We start from the raw sequence: 24,473 nt of genomic DNA on the forward strand, positions 1-24,473 counted from the left end.
TACCATCCTAAGGCATCGCAAGCAGCTTTGTGTGCATCTCACCAGGTGTATGGACAGAGGAAGGGAGAGTCACTTTAATCCAGCGATAAAACCTCTTCAAACGCTTTGCGAAAGGACTTCCGATGCAAAGGAACTTCCAGTCCGAGGCCGCCGGTCCGACACGTGCCCATCATTTTCCGCACCCGGAGTGGATTTTGCGAATTGTTCAAGCGTTAGCAAATTGTTTCCTACGGCCGACTTCCGTACGAACAGGACATAGGGGTTACTGTTTGCTGCACTGTTTTTTGTTCCATTTTTCTCTCCTCGCTTGCTTCAAGTGGTATAAGAATCAGGCTGGACCTAGGGAGTACGCGCACCGATTGATTCTCATGTTGAAGAAAAAGGTTGGTGTGCATTTTTAAGCCAACCACCGGCTGCGATTACCTTGTCCTCCATCATGGCTAAGGGTGAAAATGGATACGGTGGCAAATTGCGGAAATTCATTGACCTTCATTCGCCCGGAATAAGAAGCGTTCCGTCGGAGCACCCGGGAGAATGTTGATTTCAGCGGACACAATGGTGTTTCCGTGTAACCGGAAGGAACATTATTCAACTGAAAGCCCCTTCGGAGTGTAAATACTGCTAAGGGAAGGTGGAATGGAATGAACTGATTTATAATTAAACACTTGCAGCCCAAGCCCGGTGACACTACACAGTTGGCCACTGATCTCTCGAGAAGAAAGTTAGTGAAATCAGGCAGAGAAGGAGGTTTTAAAATACATTGTAGATAACTGACATTGAAAAATGATCTTCTTCATGGCATACTACAGTTTTAAAAACTAATATGTGACGACTAGAAAGTCTTTTCTGCTTAGTAATAAACCAGAATCTGTTGAGAAACTGTAAGCAACGTGTCTTTTTTATTTTTTCCTCATGTTGACGCTTGTTCTAAATCTAATAAACTCTCACCAGTTCCGGACAGAAAAGAATTCAAATAAAATATCCCAACCATCGTACTGAGCCTAACCACGTCCAACGAAAAAATGGCCTAAGTGCCGGTTTTCCACGATTCTTTGCCTTCTCTGTTTCCATCCGCTTTTGTTTAACAGTAGAACAGTGCGGCGCATTTTTGGACACGCACGTGCCAAAGATTATCCTGCCGGTCGGTTTTTGCTTATTAAATTCTTCCTTCCACTGGAGTTAAACAAAAAATGTTCGTGATTAAAATGCCTCCTTTTGCTAACATTCCAGTGCATCCAGGCTTATGTGAGTTTTGGAGAGTTTCGATCGTTCGCCTTCCATCCGTACGGTGATACCTTGCAGCGAAAAATCGCGAGTTAGGGTCGTAAATTGGATGGCTTGCGGATGCGTCACCGTCGTATCAGTCGTTTTGATTTTAAAATCATACTGCTAACGTTGGACGGCGACCAATTTATAACCCACGTCCTTTGGGCGGATACTTTCGGACCACGTTGTAACAATGCGCTTTAAATCGCGCGACCTCCAACTCCGGAGTTTTCACGATAGTTGTCGTTAAATTTCCCCAAAAAGAAGCGGAAAAATTATAGCCATAAAAACTAGGAGCCCCTGAATTTGACCAGGTCACGACCGATGGGGTCGCCCGATGTGACTGCGCGATATCATAATTCTTTTGCACATTAATGTGCTTTGCTTTGCTCAAACGTGTTTGCGCTTTTCCACTCACCCACGGCCATGCTTTCTCCTGGAGCAACTTTTCCCGTCATTCGATTGTGGTATCTATTATGGCACATCCGCTGCAGACTTTCATGGAACGCAGCATAGTATCGGTGTATGTGTGTATGGCTGTGTAAGATTCAGTTTCATATTTGATTTCCCTTGCTGGGTCATTTTTTTCTAGGTTAATGCATTTTACCGGCTGATAACGCGAAGGAAACTCGTGCCAAAGGTTTTGCACAACTGCGAGCCTAGAAGGTAATCGTGTCGCTGTGGCCAGTCCATTTCTAACGTTCCGTCAAAGGGCACACGAAAAATCTCCGGACTGGGACGTAAGCGCTGTAATCGTGCTTTTTAGTCTTCTTCAGGGCTAAATTTAGGCGTTTTTAGGACATTTTTATAGATTCAGTATCAAAGCGGCGGTATGCGGAAATAGCATTTGGGTGGAAGTAGCTCTCCCTCCAAACTCTAGGCGTCGAATGGCTGGCTACCTATTTGCAGAAAGCATCCGAGCACCAACAAATTAAATGTGAAATCACTCTCACATTTTACAATTAATTCGCTTCGCTATGCAAAGGGCGCCGTATTTCACAGAATAAGTTCTCGTGAAGAACCTGGGCTAAACCAGCACTTTTTAAACGACGCTTGAGTCGGATAATCGACATTATTTATTGCCCAAAGTACGAACTTAGAAGACCTTAAAAACAGCTTTGCGCCTCGGAGAAAAGACTCGTAAAAACTTAAGCCTGATCGAAACCATGCACGCCACGTGCCAGCGAAGGTTGGGAATGGTCATTATGCGACGCAGGAAGAGTAAACCGGTATGAAAGGTGAAAACATTCCGTCAAGACTAAGGAAAAAACACATACTTCCTACCGAGGATCCAAGCAGCATCATTAGCGGCACCCGTTTGGCCGAACCTCAAAGAACAAACAATCAACTGTACGTACTGTTGCACCTAAATCATCATAAATTCTTTCCCGCAATCGAAGCAACAGCCGCTCACGGCAGACACACGAGGGTCTGAGGCACGGATGGCACAAAGTTGAAAATTTATAACAGTCAGTGTGAAGAAAGCGAGAAACTTTTTTCTCGGATGTGAAAAGTTAAACACGCCGACATTTTCAGCATCACAGCCATCCATCCCGTTCAAGTGCCAGCTGGTGGATTAGGGATTCTATTAAAGTGAACGGTAAAGAAAAACCAGAAAACGTTAAAGTGGCATAAAAAGAAAATACTGTAAGCTGCAAAAAAAGATAAGAAGTTGGAGAAAATTACCCAAAAGAAAGCAAACATTATCGCACCAACATAAACAAACAGCGAAGAAATATACTGCAACTAGACGAAACAACAATACACAAACAAAGGGGAACGAAAAAGTGAATATAATGGTCTTCCGGGAAAACAAAAGGCTGAAGATCATACGGTCCCATTAGTGTGTCCTTTTTATCCTATAATATTCCAGAACAGTTCGGCACGGTTGGCCGTCCGCACAGTCAAAAGCTGCTGGAAACCTTCTACAATGTTCGTGTTTTGTTGATATTAAGCGCTAAGAAAGGGCAAAGTGTTACGTTCTGCTAGAAACGAAGCGATTGTGTGGAAGTGTTTTCGTACTTGTTATTGGCCTGTGTGATTTTTTGATACTAATTCTACTTCTACATTGGTTCTTTCAGCACAGTTTACGGTTGAGCTAAAACAAAAGTAAAAGTGTGTCGATTTACGCTACTTCCTTGGAAGGATGAGTTTGTGATTGTGTGTCTAGGTTTTTGATTTTTTTCATGTGCGTTTGTATCGTCGAGTGTGAGTGTCGAGTTTGAGTTAGTCCTTTCACCAACGCCGTCCGTTGATAAGAAAATTACCCCGTGGCGTAATAAGTTAGGAAATTTGTTTTCTTCAGTGGGAAAACACAAAATACCTAACACGGAAAATAAACCTCAAAAGGCGCTCGGAGCGTCCACCAGGGAGAAGGAAGTACGTTTCACACATGCTCCCAGAAGCAACTACTAATGTGTGACGAGTGTGTGTAGTGCATCAGTGGAAAGTGTAAGAGCATCGAAAGAAAGTCTAGTGTTCTACACAAAGGAGTAAGAAAAACAACCAAACGTTCCACCTGCCGAGGGAGGGGCGCAACCAGCCAAACAACAAAACAGCAGAAAATATGGCCGGCTACGTCTGCCATATTTTGCTGTTCTTTGTGTTCACACAGGAAACTGCTTACGGTAAGAAAAACAAATATTTATCATTCCATTATTCATCATCTAGGACTCAGAGGGCAGGAAAACAAAAGTTTCCTCCACTTGTGCACACAGAAAGGGTCTTTCGGGATGGGGAGCGGTTGGAAATGTAATTTAACCATTTGGGTAAGACCTCGGCAAAATGGTGTTTTCCTCTCACGCGTCCCCATCTGTGCGAGAAGTTTGATTGATGTACGTTCGGCTGTCAGTTTCTTGGCCGTTCAAATCAAAGAAGCCAAACGGAAGATCTAGTTAAACACTAACAAAACTTAGCTACGACTCCGAGGATCTATGGCCCAAAACAAACAATACCTAATTGACAGCACTGGTAGCAAAATCTCCGAAGAGCAAAATTGCCGGACAGCTGGCCCAGAGAAAAAAAATAGAAAAAAACCCCCAAAGTCATCATACTGTTTGCACAGTTTGCACACAGTTTATCAACAGGTAATGTCGTCAGTGACAAAGGATTCCACACAAAAAATCACTTGCCAATGAGTCTTCACGGAATAGTAGTAAAGGAACGTGCCTAGCTTATCAACCATTTCGACATTCATCCCTTGGAATTTATGTCGCTCGACAGATCTGTCAACCGACCCGTAATTGACGATAACATGTTATCTCTTTGCTACCGGCCTTTGGTTGGCTCCAATCGATTACAATTTGCCAATGAGCTTCTGCTTTCGAGCTCGTAACCCGTAATCAGCTTCCATCAGGACGTCTTTTTCTCTCCCGCCCTCAGCTTTGAACCGAATCCCCCCGCGGGAAATGTTTGAGATAGTGATTCCAACAACCTAATCAAAAGCCAACAGAGTTGCCTCAGTACTATCGGATGTTGCATCGGTCTTCTCGATGGTAAACATCTACCCACCGTACTTTCCTAGAAGAGCATCAAGCTTCATCAAAGCTGGTCTCCAAGTTGTTCTAAGCTGTACATGGTCCTCCGGGATCAGGACGAGAATGGATCGAAATCTCCGAAGATGTGGCGGAGTATAAACGTTGCCTTTCGTAGAGCCGTTGTCGTCGTGACTCTTAATCAACTTTTGTTTGTATCATCGATCGTACACCATCAAGTCGAGTCAACTTCATCTCGGGTACGGCTAACATTGTCTAGAAGGGGTTACGATTATTCATGCATGTCAGTGTGACATCAAACCCTTGGAATGCGTGTGTGGCGCACTGAAATGTATTTAAATGTCTTTAAATGCCTCAACCATAGCCAGTAACGTTGACAAATCGTATGAATCCCAGTGTCTTACGCCGTGATTGATGGCCTTTTTGCTTCTGGTGTATCCAAACGTAGCTTTTGCATTGCGCTTTATCGAAGGCAACTTAGGCTGCAACACGAAGCCTTAGTGAAAAAAGAAATTAAAGACTATTATCGATCAATTTTCATTAGCTTTTAATTGAAACGACGGGTTAGTGACATGTCCACTCCCGTGGCCTCCAGAACTCCAATGTGTCCGCTCCTTGGCTGTCGCTACGACCGCTTGCGTCCGTATGCGCTTGTTCCCTCCGTTAGAACGATACTTCCCATGACAACAGATGGAAGTGGCAGTCTCACCATTGGACCCGGAAGAAGGTGCATTTGCATCGTCAAACAATATACCCATTGGGGAAAGGTGCTGTGATGCAGATGTTTTTCAAGGCGTAAATGACCTTCCTGTTAGCGTAACGCTCTGCTCTCTTTCGGCCCATTCTTCTTTTCGTCAGGACTTTCAGTGTGCACGTGACGTTAAAATATTTGCATTTCAAATTAGCTGGCATTCGGTGCGTTAGCGTCAGTTGAAAACTCCAAAGCTGTGGAATGAGCGCAATGAAGAAAGCCCGGCTTCAACCGATTAAGCAAATGGAGCATCGCTTCGGTAGCTTATGCAAATTGCTGATACCTATGAGCAGTGCAGTTTCCACTGGCTGCCCAGGAGGAAAACAAAAAGCGAAAGCAGTGATCTTCTTGTACAAAATTATTTCCATTGTTCGTGACAGCCAGGTTCATCCAATGCATCAAGCTAGTCTAAGAGTTATAACCTTAAATCGCCTTGGTAAATTTTCACAACGTGCTGCGCAAAGCTGGCCAGTTTGTTTTGTTTGTTCGACCGTATCTGAAATTTCATGAAATCGATTATAGATGCAGGTGAAGTCGTATGTCCGAGTGTTCCTCACTGGAATGGAATGGAATGAAAAAGGTGTCCTGAAATATAAAGGTAACTAAAGAACTACAGAGTAGTTATTGTCACAATGGATCATTTTTAAATCAGCAATATTTGCTTTTTAGTTGAGGTCCCGTACATGCATGCCGGTTGTTAATCGTCCTACAAGAGCCAAAGCACATCCCCTGAAATGTGAGTTGGAATTCTCAATAAAACTGGGTAGAAAAAAAGTAGAAATTTTTGCTCTGTAGAATAAAATTCACAGGCATACTTTGAATGAAAAATTACGACTCAAAAGAGGATAAAGGAATTAATGCCTTAAGTCGTGTAAATTAGTGATATCTGACAGTTTAAGATAGATCAAGTACCTCAATATGTTACACAACGAACCAAGGGGGAATTAATAATTCATATTTTTGTCAAAATTATACACTATGGTACTGTCTCAAATATATTAACTCAATCTTGTACATATTACGCATCCTCAACTTGCTAATAATTAAGTTGGGATTTTTCAAAAGAAAATATAGGATCCAGAAATTTTAGCAGTCGATAAGGAGCTCTACGAAATTTGTTCGTTATGTTTCACTATCTGGCTGAATTTGCCTCACAATTTCAAACTACACACAAACAAAGAGCACTCTAAAAACTCTACGATTTTGTAACAACGTGATCGTTTCGATATCGTAAGAGATGGGAGATAATTAATCTATGCGAATTTTAAGTCATTGTCTTACTGAGACTGCGAGAAATTAATATTTCTTGCTTGAGGGATGCATCATTTCGCACTCTACATTTTTCCCTTCTCTGAAATCGTTCTATTTTTTATTTCCAGTCAAAGGAACAAAAATGCATAATTAAATATGTTTTGATTGACCTGGTAGGAGTAACAAAAAGAGATTTGACCAATTACATTAACGAAATTCAAAAAATCATACAAACATGATTTTATTATTCGTGAAAGTTAATAACGTAACCAATATTTCAAAATGCTCACACATAATGATTAACTTATCAAACACAAAGGCTTTGACATTTATTCTTATCCTTTTAAGAAGTTACTTATGTCATTACAAAAATGGCTTAGAGGTGAAAATCGTTCGTAGTCTGTGAAACATTCATTCCATGTTCACTATATCCTTGAACGTTTTTTATATTCCTACGCTTCAATCCGAGCGAAGCAAAGGTTCTCAGAAGAATCTTCCAGAGCCCATTCGAATACGACGATCTTAATTCGAATCGACGGACCTTTGGAATTGTCTGCTCAAATGAAGCAACAAGGCAATGAGTAACACAAATATAAATTCCAACACCAAAGTGTAATTGCTAAAGTAACACGTACGAGGGATTTGCCATCAGAGGACGTGATAATGTTTGTTTGTTTGTTGGTTTGTGTCCTCCGGAAAACTTTATCGAAATACGTTCTTTACATCCCGGAATGGATCAGAAATTGAGCGTTTCTTCCCGGGGTTGGAGTACATCCTTACAATGATCGCCAAAAGGATAGCTTTTTATCTCTCTTTCTCTAGATAACTTTTCGGTGGCAATGTTTTTTTCAAAAAAAAAAAAACACTTCAAATTGGCACGATTGCATCGAAGACAAATCCCCTATGTCACCGACAAGTGGATAATAAAATTTCCATAACGATGTCCCGTGCAACGTTTATTATAAGAGTTTACACCCCGGTCTCCAAAAAAATTACAACTACGCACCCGTATCCCTCACGTTGCTCGATGCTAGACATTTTGTGACTCATCTCGTTAGACTAAATCAAATGTCGATAAATCTTCCGTTAAAGATAACGGCCACGGCAGATCTCGCATCCCGTACATTCAATCGATTTTCGTACCCATTTGTCAGACTGGCGCCATCGTGTACGAAAAATTTATGAGATCAGCGATCCATTGAACCCCAGTCATCTGAGGAAAACGTATCCATGACACGTAGCAGTCAAACAGGAAAAATAAAAGGCACCAAGTGGCTGTAGCCATAAATCAAAACATTCACAACACATAAACGCGACCCTTATAGTGGTGGTTGTAAAGATCATAAAGAAAATGGAAGCTAAAAGAAAAATAATTTACACTGAACCGAGAGCAATATTCACCTTTATTTATGCTGAAGTTGTAATTCTTTCTTGAATCTTATTACCACAGAAAGTCATATACAATTCTTGTTATAAATGAAACATTTAAGGAAACTATTACAGACGCATTATATTTTTCTTAAAAATTTTGCCGAATTATTTAACAAAAAAAAAAACTATTTAATAAAAAAACAAAAGATTATTTTCATGCGCTCCGAGGTTCAATTCCGTTTGAAACGCGTCTTCCAGTGTTCGTTTCTCATCGAGGACTTCCTTTCAATATTCTTCGCTTCTTCCTCAGCACCTTTGAATCATGACTAGTGTGACCCCACCACCCGGGGAAAAACTAAACCTTATTTTGGAAGCCCCATCGTCAAGTTGGGCGAGCGGCGAAGTTCATCAATATGTTTGAAAAACTTGTACGTTCGCTTTTCCATCAACCGGGAAAGGGTGGCTGATAAATATGCATACCAAAGTTCAGCTGAAACTTTATCAGCTGAAAAAAAGAAACCCACGCTGAAGTCAACACTGTTTTAACATTAGCCTTGAAAATTGTTGCTTCCGTTTCGTTTGAAAACTTTCCGCTTGCCTCATGCTTACAGAAGTTTTCCCAGGAAGAAATTGAACACATGAAACGCTCCTGTTTTTCGCCCGTAGACTTGGCCGAGCAAAGAAAATGGATTCAATTTTGTACGGGATTTTTCCTTCCCGTCCGCAAAAACGGATCGACATGGCAAAACGCCAAACTTGGTGCTGCTTACTCGTACTGTCGGAAAATTCATTGCATTCCGCCCATTGCCTTCCACCCCTTATCTTTGATGTGGCCATGATGTGGATAAACTTCGCGGCAAGCCGTTTGATGCCATTGTCCTTGCTCGGAACCCTCAGTTTCGTTGAGGGATGGATTTTTGGCCAACAATTGAAAACAGTTTCAGAGCCAGTCTATTTGATTTACTTTTCCGAGTGCGGGGTTAATGGCAACGAGAGAGAAAAAACCCTCATCCCAACTTGCAAACAAAAGTCACTATCCGTAATCTAATAAATTTATTGGTTTCCTTTAGTTCACGTGTGTGGAGCGATATCTATCGGAATAGAGGAGAACAACAATGGGAACGGGACAAAACGGAATCCCTACATTAGTTTCATGTGAAAAACGGAAGCAGAACGTAATATTGTCGTTTGTTTGACAAGATCTTCTACTTTGATTCGCACACATGCTTGACATGGATATTCTCGATTCGAATCGCTTGATTCTGTGCGCTCATTGTGAAGTTCTCGAGACCATTATCTCGTTTGCGATGTATTGAAACGACCTCAAAACTTACTACACTTTTCCGAACGCCATACCCAACGACATTCTTTAATGTTGATGATCGCCTGATAGGGTCGTTTGGAAAGCTCTGCCGTATTAACGATTTAAGTTATCGCTGGGAAAAATGTCTCCTATCTTCGCGGACGGTTGTGGCAGTTTATTTTTCCACATTTCAACCATCCATCGGGTGTCTGCTTCGAACTCACATAATCAAATTAGAGATCGTCGGGCGAGGGAACGTGGGGTTTTGCGGAAAACGATACAATTTTGCGTTTGATTAACTGCACCGATCGACGTGCATTCATCCGAGGGATGGTCAAAGCGGAGTAGGGTTCGAACTACCCTTACTTCGTCCGGTGGCGATTTTACGTCGTCACCCTAGGGACGACCCGTATGAACGTGGAACAGATTGACCGCCGGAAAGGGTCGTTACGGGGAAAATATAACTATATTTAATCACAGCTCCATTTATGGCTTCCGGTAGCCTCAATTTGTCTCATTTAGCCGCTTATCTTGCTTCATCTGCTCTACATGTCGGGATTCGATTGGCATACATTTGATGGGAAAATCGAAACGGGCCTTGCGGACTGGGAAACTATGATACAGAGGTCGATAATATTACATAAAGTTGTTAAAAATGATTATGTTGTACAAATTTTGCAGGTTCAAGCAAAAAGAATTAGCTCATGTTTTTTTATTTAGCAACAACATAAATACTGCACCAACAAGCAAACCTTCGTTCCATGATAAATTCCCCGATACATACAAGCGTTTGAAGCCAATTGTTCATTATTTTCAGGCATCGCAATTAAGAATTAGTTTCATACGCCTTAATGTATTCACTTGGTGTGAAAAATTTGTCAATAATTCTTCTTCTTCTTCTTGGCGTAACGCCCTCTTAATCATGCCTGCCCGTTAAGGGCTTACGAGACTTGTTTCCCTGTTGTACGTGGATAGAGGGTCCGGTATCGGTTGGGATTCGAACCCACGCCGTCGTGGTAGGTAAAATCGAGGTAGGTCGAGGTAGAATATACATTACAATTCAATAAATCTGTAGTAATAATAAATAAATTTTATTGCATCTTCTCGTTTTTCAGAGCAAACAACAATTTTCGTTAGCTTAATCCGACTTTTTCTCACTTCAATTTTAAGTTTTATCATTTTCCCCTCATCTGTTCAGTTGAAAGAGGCATGACAAATTTGAACATGTTGAGCAAACAAGTTTTTTTTAATAATCCATACAAATCTATCGGTATAAGGCAATTGGATGTATCGAACGCAGCATGCAGCCAAAAAAAATCTATACAATCTACAACAAAGTCAAATAGATTTCTCCTAAGCCTGGCCGGCTATGCCAAACCATCTGTTTGCCTGTTATGATCCCTTTTCTCCCGGTTCCCATCGTTTGGCAATCCCTTTCTTTATTGAATTTCACTGCGGTCGCGATGCAGCGTCGAGGTTCCTGTAAAGCCTCTGTGTTCCTTGAAACGTACGGGATTTAAATCTACGCATCTACGTTGGCTAACTTCTCCAATGTCGAAACAAACTGTCGTCCTTGAATGTACCGACCGCAAAACGATTGCGCCACCGACGAAAACCACCATCCGGAGTCCTTTCGTCCTACCCGACCCTTGAGGGTAGGGTCGTTTCACTCCATTATGCTGTCGATTGGCCGTGTTCCGGTTCGAGAATCGATTGTTCGGTTTTATTTTTAGATGATAGCTTCAACATCTGTTTCGGCAAATGTTACGTGGGTTAAGTTTGTTACGGGAAGTGTACTGTGAGTCGTTTGGTCGCTGTTCTTGTATGTTTCCTGGAAGTCCTGACGATACGCCATCTTCATGGCGACTAATTAATTTACGGCTCATTGCTTCGCTGCTTCTCACGCAACGCACTTGATGGATAAACTTATGCCGATAGATAATTTAAGAGAAATCGACATTTTAAACCGTTCATTTCCAAGAAACATGTCTCGAAGTTCTCCGGCCAAGAACTTGCTTTAATGGTAATTATGACCACCAGGACGGTTAACTTTTAAATTAAAGACAAATCACACCAAAAAACACGGCTCGGTCCACAGAATTGGTACGGTGGTTTTTTGGAAGGTTTGGGTTGACGTGATTAAAAGTTGAAAATTGAAACACTTCTCACCTTACTTCTCTCGAAAGCGCTACCGCATCAACATTCGCTCCAAATCCCAGAGATTGAAGGCCTACTTTAGCGACGAAAAATTGGAACCCTGCATAAAACGGTTAACCGTTTTAATTTTGTAATCAGAAACCACTGAAAACCCAACGCTGGTGGTTAAAAGCAGTGAAAAAACACGAAAGTGTCAACATCAAAGGGAAAAATCCTCTGCCCCGCCGCGCGATAGGCAAGATTGGAAAAGGACCCGCTTTTGGTTGGTCCGATTTTTGGAAGGGTTTCTTCGCCCATTCCCACCCAACTCGGACGCGCACTGAAAGGTCTTCGTAGGCGGTAGGATTTACAACGTGGCGAAACGAGTTGTTGAAAGGGATTTTCGTTCTTCATTTGATTTTTTTCCACAGAAGCTTCTCTGATGACATTGTTGCTGTGACTATATCGAGGAAGGTTTGTGATCTTTTTACTGTGAAATGTTTCTTTTCACGAAATTTGCTACAAAAACTGCAGTTGGCTTCCAAAAAAATAAGTTGTTAAACACCTACTGTAAAGGAAATCTCTATAATTCAAAGGAAAATCATATAGTTAAAAAAACACTTGCTCTATATTATGTTTCACATTATTCTTTTATTACAACATTTCGGTAGAACAACGAATTCATAATAATCGTTGCAAACAAAACTTGTGTACTGAAGATGCAATTGCCATATTGAACGGGCGTTATTTGTTTCAACACTTCCAGAGCATTTGATTATTAGAAAGAATGGGATACGATTTTCCACAAATTGGTCCAAAATCGAACATTTCCAAATGTAAATGTTTCAAGTTGTTTCAAGTTCACAACAGGCATGAAAAATCTAATTGACACCGCAGTGTTGGATTAAACACGGGTTTAGCTAACTGTTAATTTATTATGACTTGCTTAACAAAAATATTTATGACAATGATAAAACTAATTATTTTCCACACAGCGCGAAGCATGATTGTCAAATTTTAATTTGATTGAATACTATAGACTGTTTTAGCGTATGCTAAAACTCACGTCTTTCGTCTCCGGTGGTTCGTTTTAGATAGAACGTTCGGTTCAGAAAGAACGTGAGTTCTCTTTATTTTCTCTCCGTTTAATTTACATGTATCGCCCTCTGCCGGCAAACCTGGCGCTGACGTTTGAACCCGTTAAAATGTTTAAATTTTTAACAATGATGCTATAATAATGAAAAGTGCATGTTGATTGAAGTGGTATAGTAGTTTTTACTTCTCTTTACTACAGTATTGAACAGCCATCATTTGAAGCAATAAGGTTGGCACAAGGCGGACAAATCGTACCGTAAAATGTGAATTTAAAACTTATCAATTCCTTTCCATAAAACAAAGGTTGACTCAGCAAACACCTTGTAATTATTTTCCAGTGACTCAAATCCACTTCAACCCAGCGTTCCTTCGGGCCGGCTTCCGTTCCGACACAAACAAACGTGCCAATGTGCCATAACGCCGTCGGTTACCCTCCATCTTACCCTCTTGCGTGCGGATGGCCAGGACGGAAAACGGGCTCAAAACAAAATCGAGCGAGTTTTTTGGGGTAGTTTCATACGATTATTACAACGTTTAGTTTGAACGGAATATTAATAGAACTCAATTACATCCCCTATTCCACCCTGTCTTTTAGCTGGCGTTCAAAGACGAAGAAAACTCAAGTAGTTGGGGATTTGTCTACCGTCTTTGAGCAACCTAGGAAGGATTTTGGCCAACTCCTCTCGCAAACGGATGTTTGCTGTCACACACACGCACACAAAAGGGAGAACCCCCTGCCACCATTATCTCGCTTTTCCGACCATTATGGAGGGATGATTGATTTTTAACAGGATTATTACAATTAACTGCGAAGCATTTCCCCAAACATCGCCACGTCACGACGCTTCCGGCCATGATTTATTTTCAATTCTTTCGTCGATCGTTTAACATCCGCATTGGTGTTAATTTGCTTCGCTTAAACCACTTCACCATTACTCCTTTTAAAATTATTATTAAATTAGAATGGCTTTGCAGAGAAAAAATAATGAGTTAGGTTACGGTCGTGAATTGTATTTTGAAAATGGTATTGTGTTTTCCTTCACTGGATTTCGATTTATGCGTCTATCAACTATTAAAAGCACATTTGACAAATTATAACTTTTTTAAATGGCTCTTTTCTAAATGATCGCTCTACATGGTTCACCCACATCCAAAATTGGCGACGTCCTTCGTGCCGCTTGAATTTTATTAATAGTAGCGGATGGATGTTGTGTTGATTATGACATTTTGATTTATTGTCTGACCATTTTCTCCGGCCTTCCATTTTTCGGAGCCTTGCGGTAAGCAATTTGAACACCTTTGCTCATTTGCATACAGTAAACGGAAACGGCTCACCGGGAACGCGCCAGGTGGGGTGCACGGAGATTTACAAGATGTATGTTGTCGTTCAAAAAGTATAAAAATGCTCTTATCGCAATTGCACACATGTTGAAAACGCTCTCGATATGTCAGACAATGACTACTTACTTCCTGCAAACACAAACGTAAAGCTTCAAATGGTTTGTAAAATAATAATTACATTGTCAACGTCGGTTGAATCTATCAGAAGCTGGTTGATATTTTCCCAATCCAGTGCTCCGGGAACATTTTCACAAAGTTATATTTTTAAAGTCACTGAATAGTTCATGTCACCCTTGAAACAACTTGCTTATCCTGTTGATGAGAGAATATAGGATGGTTTGCTTCATGAAAAATGTGTGTACAAACAGTCTTTATTTTCCTTTCGCTTGCTCTTCTTATGTTCATGTTCCTCTACGTGGTCTTTTTCGATTTCCGAACGGGTATTGGCGCCACCACCACGGCAAACTATCTGTCCAAGCGGTGTTAATAAACGACGGAAGCCACTCAAAATAACAAGTTCAAACTAATGAATCATTAATCCGTCATATCACTCATACATATAAATTGATTCATTATTTTTGTCATTAAAATTAATGAACATGTCAGCTCAGTCCATCTCGGGCGCCATTCGAGGGAAGTTCGCTTTTTATCCGATGCTTTTCGTGGCCTTTGGTTTGGTTGAAGGTGTGAAACCGGTAAAAATAAACCCATTGGCTAGTGGTCGAATCTGGCTCGCGATTAAATCTGAACACTGAAAATAGTTAAAATATTTAAAGCATTCTTGCTAAGTTAGGCACTCACAGTTTGCGGACTTCGTTCGTGAACAAGCAGATTTTTCCGCAAATCATTTCACCTCTCATCGGGAGTAGAAAACGAGGGAAAGAGGGAAGAAAACTCGCCGGATATCACCGCATGAAGCTTTTTCAAACCGAATGTTCCAATGAGTTGTTTAAGGAGTAAAAGGTCTGCCTTGTCGTTCTCTCGTAACATTTTTTCCTTTGCTTTTTACTTATTAGTTTATTTTCCTTGGATTTTCCGTCTCCTGAAAATTTTAGGAAACTCATTTATGGTTGAGGCTGTCGGTGTTTTCATGAAAACAATTTAAATTAGAAAACAACCCAGTGGGTCGATAAAATTAGCCATCCCGATCGGACTTGTTTTGAATTTACAGCACCTGCCGAAGGCATTTTTTTTTACCAAAATATGGTCTAACTGCTTCCTCAACACTCTCTCTCACTTGTGTACCAAACCATAAACCTAGACTTTTGCAGGTTTGATTGAATCGGAAAGTTTCTTTCCCACCTTAAACCTCTCCGTTCTGCTGCTTGCGGGATGATTACACGCTCGCACTCTACCACTTTGGCTTCCGTTCGTTCAACACAATGTTATCTTTCGATAACGCTTATCGTTTAGCTCATTTGAAACTGAATAGTGTTTCCTCCGTCCGCCACCTCTGTCCCGATTGGCTTCAAGTAGTAGTAGTTTCGACAACTAATATTCATAAGCTGACGAAGAAAGCGTTCGCACTGCAGGAGAAAGCTTATCCGTAGGCAAACGACAAGGCGACACAAGGAAAGAGGTTGAGATTGTTAGGGGCTGATAAAAAATTAACCTCACCTTGCATCTGGTAACTGATCTCGAGCGGGAAAAAATGAAGACAACTATGGCTCGATGGCGGAACATCGAGGATGACGAGGGCACGAGCTGCTTCGTAAAGACATCGTCAGGCTGTTGACAACCTGGCTTGACGACATAAGGACATGCCACCTTATTTATGTATGGTTTTGATCATTAATTTATATTACAACCCGACGGCAAACAACCTCACAAGCTCGACGGGCCCGGACACAGCTTCTGTCACTGGAGTCATTTCCTTTTTCTTTTTACTTCCAAATGGAATACATCCTTCTTGAGGAAAGTGACAAAGCGATGACTTAATGAGGAAGGAAAGGCGCGAATTTTTTTCTCTCATCCGAGAACGAAAAACAGGCCTTCCCGTGAACGTTTTATGCTACGATGCCAACGGTGCTGGGGGATTTTTTGCTGCACATCCAATGAAAGTGTTCTTTTAAAATGATTAGTGTAAGAAGCAACCGTTTATTTTTCTTTTTGTTACAGTTCACTTGAATGAGAAATAATATCATCAAGGCGCAAGGTGTGTGATTTTATCCACGTTTCTGCGCTAATATTTTCTTATAAGCACTGAATACAATGCCACGGTTTGATGCTAGTTGATGATACCTATCATTGCATCCAATTCACAATAGCAATTATAGTACTCGACCGAAAAACATCTTTTTAGCTAGCAGCGAGGTATTTTCCGACGAGCGTACCTAAGAAACATCAACCAAAGATACGTAAATTTTTCGTTACGCAACTTCAGATAGAATTATATAGTATAGTATTAGCTTAAGTTTAAACGAGATTAAAAAGATAATGATTGAGTAATCCGTCATAAATTTTAACCTTTTGTTTTTGCATATATTTTCCTAAACGCTAAATCCGCGACGTTTTCAACATCGATCACTTTATCTTATATAATAATTTTCCTTCCGAGGGTCGACCATGGCCCAACAAACACGCGCGCGAAAAGTTACCCTTATTCGATCCATGCCTGATTCAATGTCGCTACTAATTCAAAATCAGAAAAATGGGCCTGTTAAGCAAAACCGACCCTTCTGTGCGCAATTGTTGGAATTTTGAGTTGTAAGTGTGTGTAAGAGTGAGAGAAAGAAATAGGGAAAGGTGGAACGAGAAAATAAGAGAGAAAGAGAGAGACATACAGTAAAGATAGAGGCAGACATAGTGGGGAACAGAGAGACAACAATGGAAAGTATGACAAGGTGAGGCATAGGGATAGGGATAGATATAGCCAGAGAGCGAAAGAGAGAGAGAGAGATAAATAAAAAGGGAGAGAGATTATGAGAGAGAGACAGTGTGAATGCGATGGGAGATAGGAGATAGGAGATGGGAGATGGGTGATTTGTGGCAGGAGGTTTGTGGTTTGTGATGGGAGATGGGAGGTATGTTGGTGGGAGGTGAAAGATGAGAGTTGTGAGGTGGGTGGTGGGAGGTGGGTGCTGGGTGGTGGGTGTTGGGTGGTGGGAGGTGGGAGGTGGTAGATGTTAGATGTGAAATGGGAAATGTAAGATGGAGAGGGGGAGAGAGAGAGAGAGAGAAAAAGAGAGAGAGAGAGAGAGAGAGAGAGAGGGAGAGGGAGAGAGAGAAAGACAGAAAGAGAGAAAAGAGATAGAGAGAGAAATCCAACGGCATTGGACGGTATGTCCGAGTTCACTTCGCGATTATGTGAGAGGAAGTGAGAACAATCACGCTCGCATACAGGATTAGCTTATAACGCAGCCAATCGATTCGTATTCTAATCTCAATGCTTGTGTTTGTGGATCTACGAATACAAGAAAACAAAAGAAGAATGCGAGAAGTGGGGACCGCTATCCACGGCAGAGTAGACGATCGACCGATCCGAGAGTACTGTTGTTCGGACAGGTAGCTTTACCTTCCGCGAAACGAACAAGGCAAGAGATGGGGGTCGTTCCTTCCGCGAAACACAGGAAATGCGGGAGAGAAAGCGGCAGAGTGTGCCGAACGTCGAGTCTTTCGCGAATCGTCACACACATGGAAGGCATTCTCCATTACAAACGAAAGAAAGGAGAAACTGATACGTGGGGAATAGTGAACCCCAGAATTTGCAGCGAATGCGGCACGGATGGCATGGAGAGAGAAGGAGGTGCAATGCAATTGACACCTCTGAATTGTTTTAATACTGTTTGAGAGGATTCTTACAATTGGCCGAAACAATGCGCAATTCACATCGCAAATCGCATTTACGGATTATCATGCGTAGTAGGAGTGTTATGCTTAGTTTACACGAGACGCAAAAAACATTTTTTTGTAAACCTTTTTTTCACACGCTAGCCGAAAAACAAATGTGCGCAGATTTTGACCGTTGACTGACTCACTAACAACATTTTACCGTTTGCAAAGGTTGCTTTGCGGTTCATGTAAGCTAAGCATAAAAAGTGGTGCAACCACAGAACATGCGCTGTGGAGCACAGAAACTGGTACAATATGCTGTAACTCGGTACAAGTATCTGTCTTTGAAAAATTTCCTATTAACCGAGCTGTTTGATAGACGCGTTTAGTTTTTTGGTAACATTTTGCGGTATAACAGTGTGTCAAAACGACAGGGTTGCATGCGTGATAGCGTGAGAATTGAGGAGTGAGAACGGGAACGCTCACTCAGGACTAATATTAGTTTAGAACTATATAGTTCAAATGTTTGAACCGGAGCCCGGGACGGAATATAAAAGGGAAACCCGAAAGGGACTGGGGGTTAGGATCAGGAAAACGGATGAATTAACTTAATTTTGACGAGTCAGTTGACTAAGTCTAAAATAATTATTCACTTCGAACTTCTTCGAAATCCGAAAGTTGTAGTTACAACACAGTGCTTTTACATTTATGTCGATGGGGGCTTCAGTTAAAGGGATAAATTCTGTGCGCCAAGACCATGCACTGGTCGAATAGGGAGAGGGTCAGATTATTTCGTTAGTTTTGATCCCACAATTCATATTTGTATTTGAACCTGCCAACTGCTCGGCAATTGTCAACACAATATACCTTCTGCAGAAATACCTAGAAACTGTAACGGGGACGACATGGAACCTTTAATGGACCGGTAGATGAGCCAGGAACTGCTGACGGGCCAGGTACCTGGCCTAAAAATCCTAGTCCTATATAATAATTTTCCTTCCGAGGGTCGACCATGGCCCAATAAACACGCACGCGAAAAGTAACCCTTATTCGATCGAAGTCTGATTCGATGTCGCTACTAATTCAAAATCAGAAAACTGGGCCTGCTAAACAAAACCGACCCTTCTGTGCGCAATTGTTGGAATTTTGAGTTGTTAGTGTGTGTAAGAGTGAGAGAAAGAAATAGGAAAAGGTAGAACGAGAAAGCGAGAGAGAAAGAGAGATACAAACAGTAAAGATAGAGGCAGTCATAGTGGGAAAAAGAGAGACAAAAATGGAAAGTATGACAAGGTGAGGCATAGGGATAGGGATAGATATAGCCAGAGAGCGAAAGAGAGAGAGAGATGAATAAAAAGGGAGAGAGATTATGAGAGAGAGAGGCAGTGTGAATGCGATGGGAGACAGTAGATGGGAGATGCGAGATGGGAGATGGGAGATGGGAAATGGGAGATGGGAGATGGGAGATGGGAGATGGGTGATTTGTGGCAGGAGGTATGTGGTTTGTGATGGGAGGTGGGAGGTGAAAGGTGAGATTTGGGAGGTGGGTGGTGGGAGGTTTGAGGTGGATGGTGGGAGGTGGGTGCTGGGTGGTGGGTGTTGGGTGGTGGGAGGTGGGAGGTGGGAGGTGGTAGATGTTAGATGTGAAATGGGAAATGTGAGATGGAGAGGGAGAGAGAGAGAGAGAGAGAGAGAGAGAGAAAGAGAGAGAGAGAGAAAGAGAGAGAGAGAGAGAGAGAGAAAGAGAGCGATAATGAGAGAGAGAGATAGAGAGAGGGAGAGAGAGAGAGATAGAGAGAGAGACAGACGGAGAGAGAGAAAGACAGACAGAGGGAAAGACAGAAAGAGAGAAAAGAGATAGAGAGAGAAATCCAACGGCATTGGACGGTATGTCCGAGTTCACTTCGCGATTATGTGAGAGGAAGTGAGAACAATCACGTTCGCACACCGGATTAGCTTATAACGCAGCCAATCGATTCGTACTCGAATCTCAATGCATGTGTTTGCGGATCTACGAATACAAGAAAACAAAAGAAGAATGCGAGAAGTGGGGACCTCTATCCACGGCAGAGTATACGGACGACCGATCCGAGAGTACTGTTGTTCGGACAGGTAGCTTAACCTTCCGCGAAACGAACAAGGCAAGCGATGGGGGTCGTTCCTTCCGCGAAACACAGGAAGTGCGGGATAGAAAGCGGCAGAGTGTGCCGAACGTCGAGTCGTTACTGCGCCTTTCGCGAATCGTCACACACATGGAAGGAATTCTCCATTACAAACGAAAGAAAGGAGAAACTGATACGTTGGGGAATAGTGAACCCCAGAATTTGCAGCGAATGCGGCACGGATGGCATGGAGAGAGAAGGAGGTGCAATGCAATTGACATCTCTGAATTGTTTTAATACTGTTTGAGAAGATTCTTACTATTGGCCGAAACAATGCGCAATTCACATCGCAATTCGCATTTACGGATTATCATGCGTAGTAGGAGTGTTATGCTTAGTTTACACGAGACGCAAAAAACATTTTTTTGTAAATCTTTTTTTCACACGCTGGCCGAAAAACAAATGTGCGCAGATTTTGACCGTTGACTGACTCACTAATAACATTTTACCGTTTGCAAAGGTTGCTTTGCGGTTCATGTAAGCTAAGCATAAAAAGTGGTGCAACCACAGGGCATGCGCTGTGGAGCACAGAAACGGGTACAATATGCTGTAACTCGGTACAAGTATCTGTCTTTGAAAAATTTCCTATTAACCGAGCTGTTTAATAGACGCGTTTAGTTTTCTGGTAACATTTTGCGATATAATAGTGTGTCAAAACGACAGGGCTGCATGCGTGATAGCGTGAGAATTGAGCAGTGAGAACGTGAACGCTCACTCGGGACTAATATTAGTTTAGAACTATATAGTTCAAATGTTTGAACCGGAGCCCGGGACGGAATATAAAAGGGAAACCCGAAAGGGACTGGGGGTTAGGATCAGGAAAACGGATGAATTAACTTTATTTTGACGAGTCAGTTGACTAAGTCTAAAATAATTATTTGCTTCGAACTTCTTCGAAATCCGAAAGTTGTAGTTACAACACAGTGCTTTTACATTTATGTCGATGGGGGCTTCAGTTAAAGGGATAAATTCTGTGCGCCAAGATCAGGCACTGGTCGAACAGGGAGCGGGTCAGATTATTTCGTTAGTTTTGATCCCGCAATTCATATTTGTATTAGAACCCACTAACTGCTCGGCAATTGTCAATACAATATACCTTCGGCAGAAAGACCTAGAAACTGTAACGGGGACGACATGGAACCTTTAATGGGCCGGTAGATGAGCCAGGAACTGCTGACGGGCCAGGTACCTGGCCTAAAAAACCTAGTTAAATATAACCATGTACACCTTTCGTATGGAACAAAGTTTGAAAAACCAAGTATGTTACAGTACAAGTATGCTACAGTTTTGAACAATAAAAAAAAACAACCGACTTTAAAAGGAAATTACCTGAGTTCATAAAATCGCTAAAATCACAAACCAAAGATTTAATATTAATGTGTATAATTTTGAAGTTAACCAAAAATCTTTTCTAATAATTAAAATAGACTTTTCTCATTATGCAAATCACAAACTATTACAAACAAAGTATAGATTTAAAAAAATGCATACTTCATTAAAATGTAAATTACTTTGTTGTTGTGTTTATCTCAACTTTATATAAAAGTGAGGAAACCGTAAGACCTAAATTGTGTATTCCTGGAGCAATTATTTAAGCTTCGTTTAAAACAAGTGAAATGGCACGAACCGTTTTCGAACAAACAAGCATACCCTTTAGCAAATATTATCAGCAGCGAGTTTCATAAAACACTTTTCACCAGGGCTGCACTACCAACCCACCTCCACTTACTAACTCGCATCTACTAAGGGACTAGATATTTATGAGTCGTACATGACCGTTAACTATCGCTGCTTCCAAACGGCTTTTGACAGTCCATCGCTGTTATCGTTTTTTATTTTAATTTAAGAGACTATCGCTGTTATCGTGAACGATCCCACTAGCCACATTTCGCATATAAGCGTTATGCGACCAGCTGCCGGCGGATGTTGGGGCCGCCTTTCCCGTTACCGAATAAAGGCTGCGTTTTCCGGTGAGCGGAGGGAAATTATGTGCAGTGGTCTCTTGGGGACGCTGCCACTGTAATAATGTTCCAATTTTCTCGGACAATAAAAAGCTCATTTCACCGAATTATTCCACGAAACCCCTCGTGCGTTGCCCTTCACCACAAACAGTTTTCTTTTTCATTTGTTCTGCGGATGGGGAACAACTGGATCCGAACAACGGGATACCCAGAGGATATTCCAACCTCAGCATGGGAAAATTTTGCCTCGCTAAAGTACGAGGGGCTTGGGATACACAAGGGTGTGGAAGGAAGGAATGGGGGGGGGGGGGGGGGGGTAATCGCATCCCCTGGAGCACGGTTACATCGTTCGGACGAAATATCTCGCTGATGACGGTACTCGCACACGTGTACACATTTGATAATGAATAATTAATCGCATACGAAACTGGGATCGAACCTCGCTGCTTCTGATGCCCCTCGAGAGGTTCGAGTGCAATAAATCGCCCACTTATCCACCAGAACCCCTTCCGCACCCTACAGACTGAAGGGCCGATATAAAAATGCTTTCCACTTTTCCCGGCAGCTTTGTACTCTAGTAACCGTCGAAGAGGGACACCAACGGCGATAAGTGATTGGTCTTTCCGAACGAGGCCTGGAGTGAAGAGATTTAATGGATAATGGAAACAATGGAAACCAATTTATTTTTTCCGAAATTCACTCGATTTTTCCAATAATGCAAACACAATTTCCAGAAGAGTAATTCTTCAAGCAATGATATATTTTTCTACCATTTGATTCGACTTACGCCGACTTGACGAAATCAATTCCAAAACTGGAAAGATGATAAGAGCGGATAGCTTAGCCGACGCGATGACACTTCCTTTTACTTACATGGAACTGAACGCAACTCGGCGTTAAACGACTAACCGCACCTCGACGGAGTCCACTGCATCCATCAAGGAGCTTACTTGAAGAGACAAAGTAGCTTGAGGATTGATATTTTATTACGTCTCGTTGTGCTGATAATCCTTTCCGGCCTAAATCCCCAACGGAGAGCGTGCGGGTCAAAGAGAACCAGTAAACCACAACAACCCTGCAGTGCCTTGGGATCTGGTCTGATAGAACCGGTGCGGATCGTCCTTGGAGTATCGACCTACCGATTCAATTATCTTGCCGAATGGATATGGATTACCGTAAATCTTGATATATCACCTTGATTTTGCTTTTTTGGTAGTAGAGCCCCGAGTTCTTGGACTGTTGTCGGACTGTGTCGGAGTCTTCTGGAAAAGATATTGCTCTGTGACAGAGGCGATGCAGGAAGTTACTTCCACTTTTCGAGGGTAGATACTATCACTACCAAAAACCATTATCATTACTTATTTAGCGTTTTTAGCTGAATTTTAGCGGGGTTAGTCCTCAGGGACGGAGATTTTTGCTGTGTAGTCTAATTGAGTTCTGCAATTATTCTACACTCACTTAGAATCCTGCAGGTACCCAAAAACTGACCATCTGGAGGCCACATATCATATGACGAAATTAAATGAGTGGCCTGTTTGTGTTATTTTTAAGCTGTGTGTTCCGTTTTCGTTTGATCAATGTATTGAACCCAACGCTAAGGTTGGGTTTAATAAATTTATCAAACGAACTGGTTCTTCAACGTGTTTGGTAGGTTCAATATGAATTTTATTGTTTTTACGAAAACAATTTACAGGTAAAACAACTATTTGAGTGTAACATGGTGGCATAAAAGAGTTAAAACACAAAGTATTTCACACATTACAAATTTGACCCTGTCCCCAAATACTGTACAACATATTGCAAATTAATAATTTAAGCTATTTCATTTTAAAATATGCAATAAAAAACCTCTATGCATAAGATTCGGTGTTGGAAACAAATTGGACTAAATCTTTATTGAATAGTTACACCAGTTGTATTGAAATCATCGATACTCATAATGCATTTAACATAAATGTTAGATATTTGATTCCTAATTTATTCAACCAGTTATGTAAATTTTGTTTATTTCATATTTTGACGATTTTAATAATTTATACTTTTAGGTATAGGAGACGCACAAAATTTAGATAATTTTTGCGACTCCGAGAATAAACTCTTGCTTCACCTTGTCTTTCAATATTCGTAGATAATATGAGTATTATATGATGAAAAAATATGATTATCTTTTACTTCAAATGATACTTTCACAATGCTACCTGGTTGTATAACTCTGGTATAAAAAATAGTATTTTCATTGTGAATAATGACGATTTTTTATAATCATATAATCATAAATCACAGAAAAAATACTAACAAATTTGCAATCCTTTACTTTCATAATATTTTGTAAAAGTTTTTGAAAGTTTTGCAAATTGTCAAATACGTATCTTTTTCAAAGGATGGCAGACCAAACATCCTTTTAGTGTTTTTTGGTGTGTAAACTCGGTAAGAATGGTGATAGTCTATAAAATGTCAGGCGCGTCCATCCGCTGCTTCGTTCGTTAATTTTCGTGCTCAAACTTGTCCAAAAAACGAAAATTGTACAAATGCCATCACGATATCACGAACTGGTGGAATTTTACACACCCTCTT

General features: G+C 41.3%; 1 protein-coding gene across 1 annotated transcript in view; it reads left to right on the top strand.

The window, feature by feature from the left end:
• The first annotated feature begins 3,832 nt into the window (after positions 1 to 3,832).
• The window catches only part of LOC131272090 (protein amalgam-like), a 58,124-nt gene continuing 37,483 nt past the window's right edge, over positions 3,833 to 24,473 (top strand). Inside the window, exon 1 of the mRNA XM_058273708.1 lies at positions 3,833 to 3,893. Within this exon, the coding sequence (XP_058129691.1) occupies positions 3,833 to 3,893 (61 nt within the window). The remainder of the gene's footprint in view (positions 3,894 to 24,473) is intronic.

This window comes from Anopheles coustani, chromosome 3, assembly GCF_943734705.1.
Source record: "Anopheles coustani chromosome 3, idAnoCousDA_361_x.2, whole genome shotgun sequence".
Lineage (NCBI taxonomy): Eukaryota > Metazoa > Arthropoda > Insecta > Diptera > Culicidae > Anopheles > Anopheles coustani.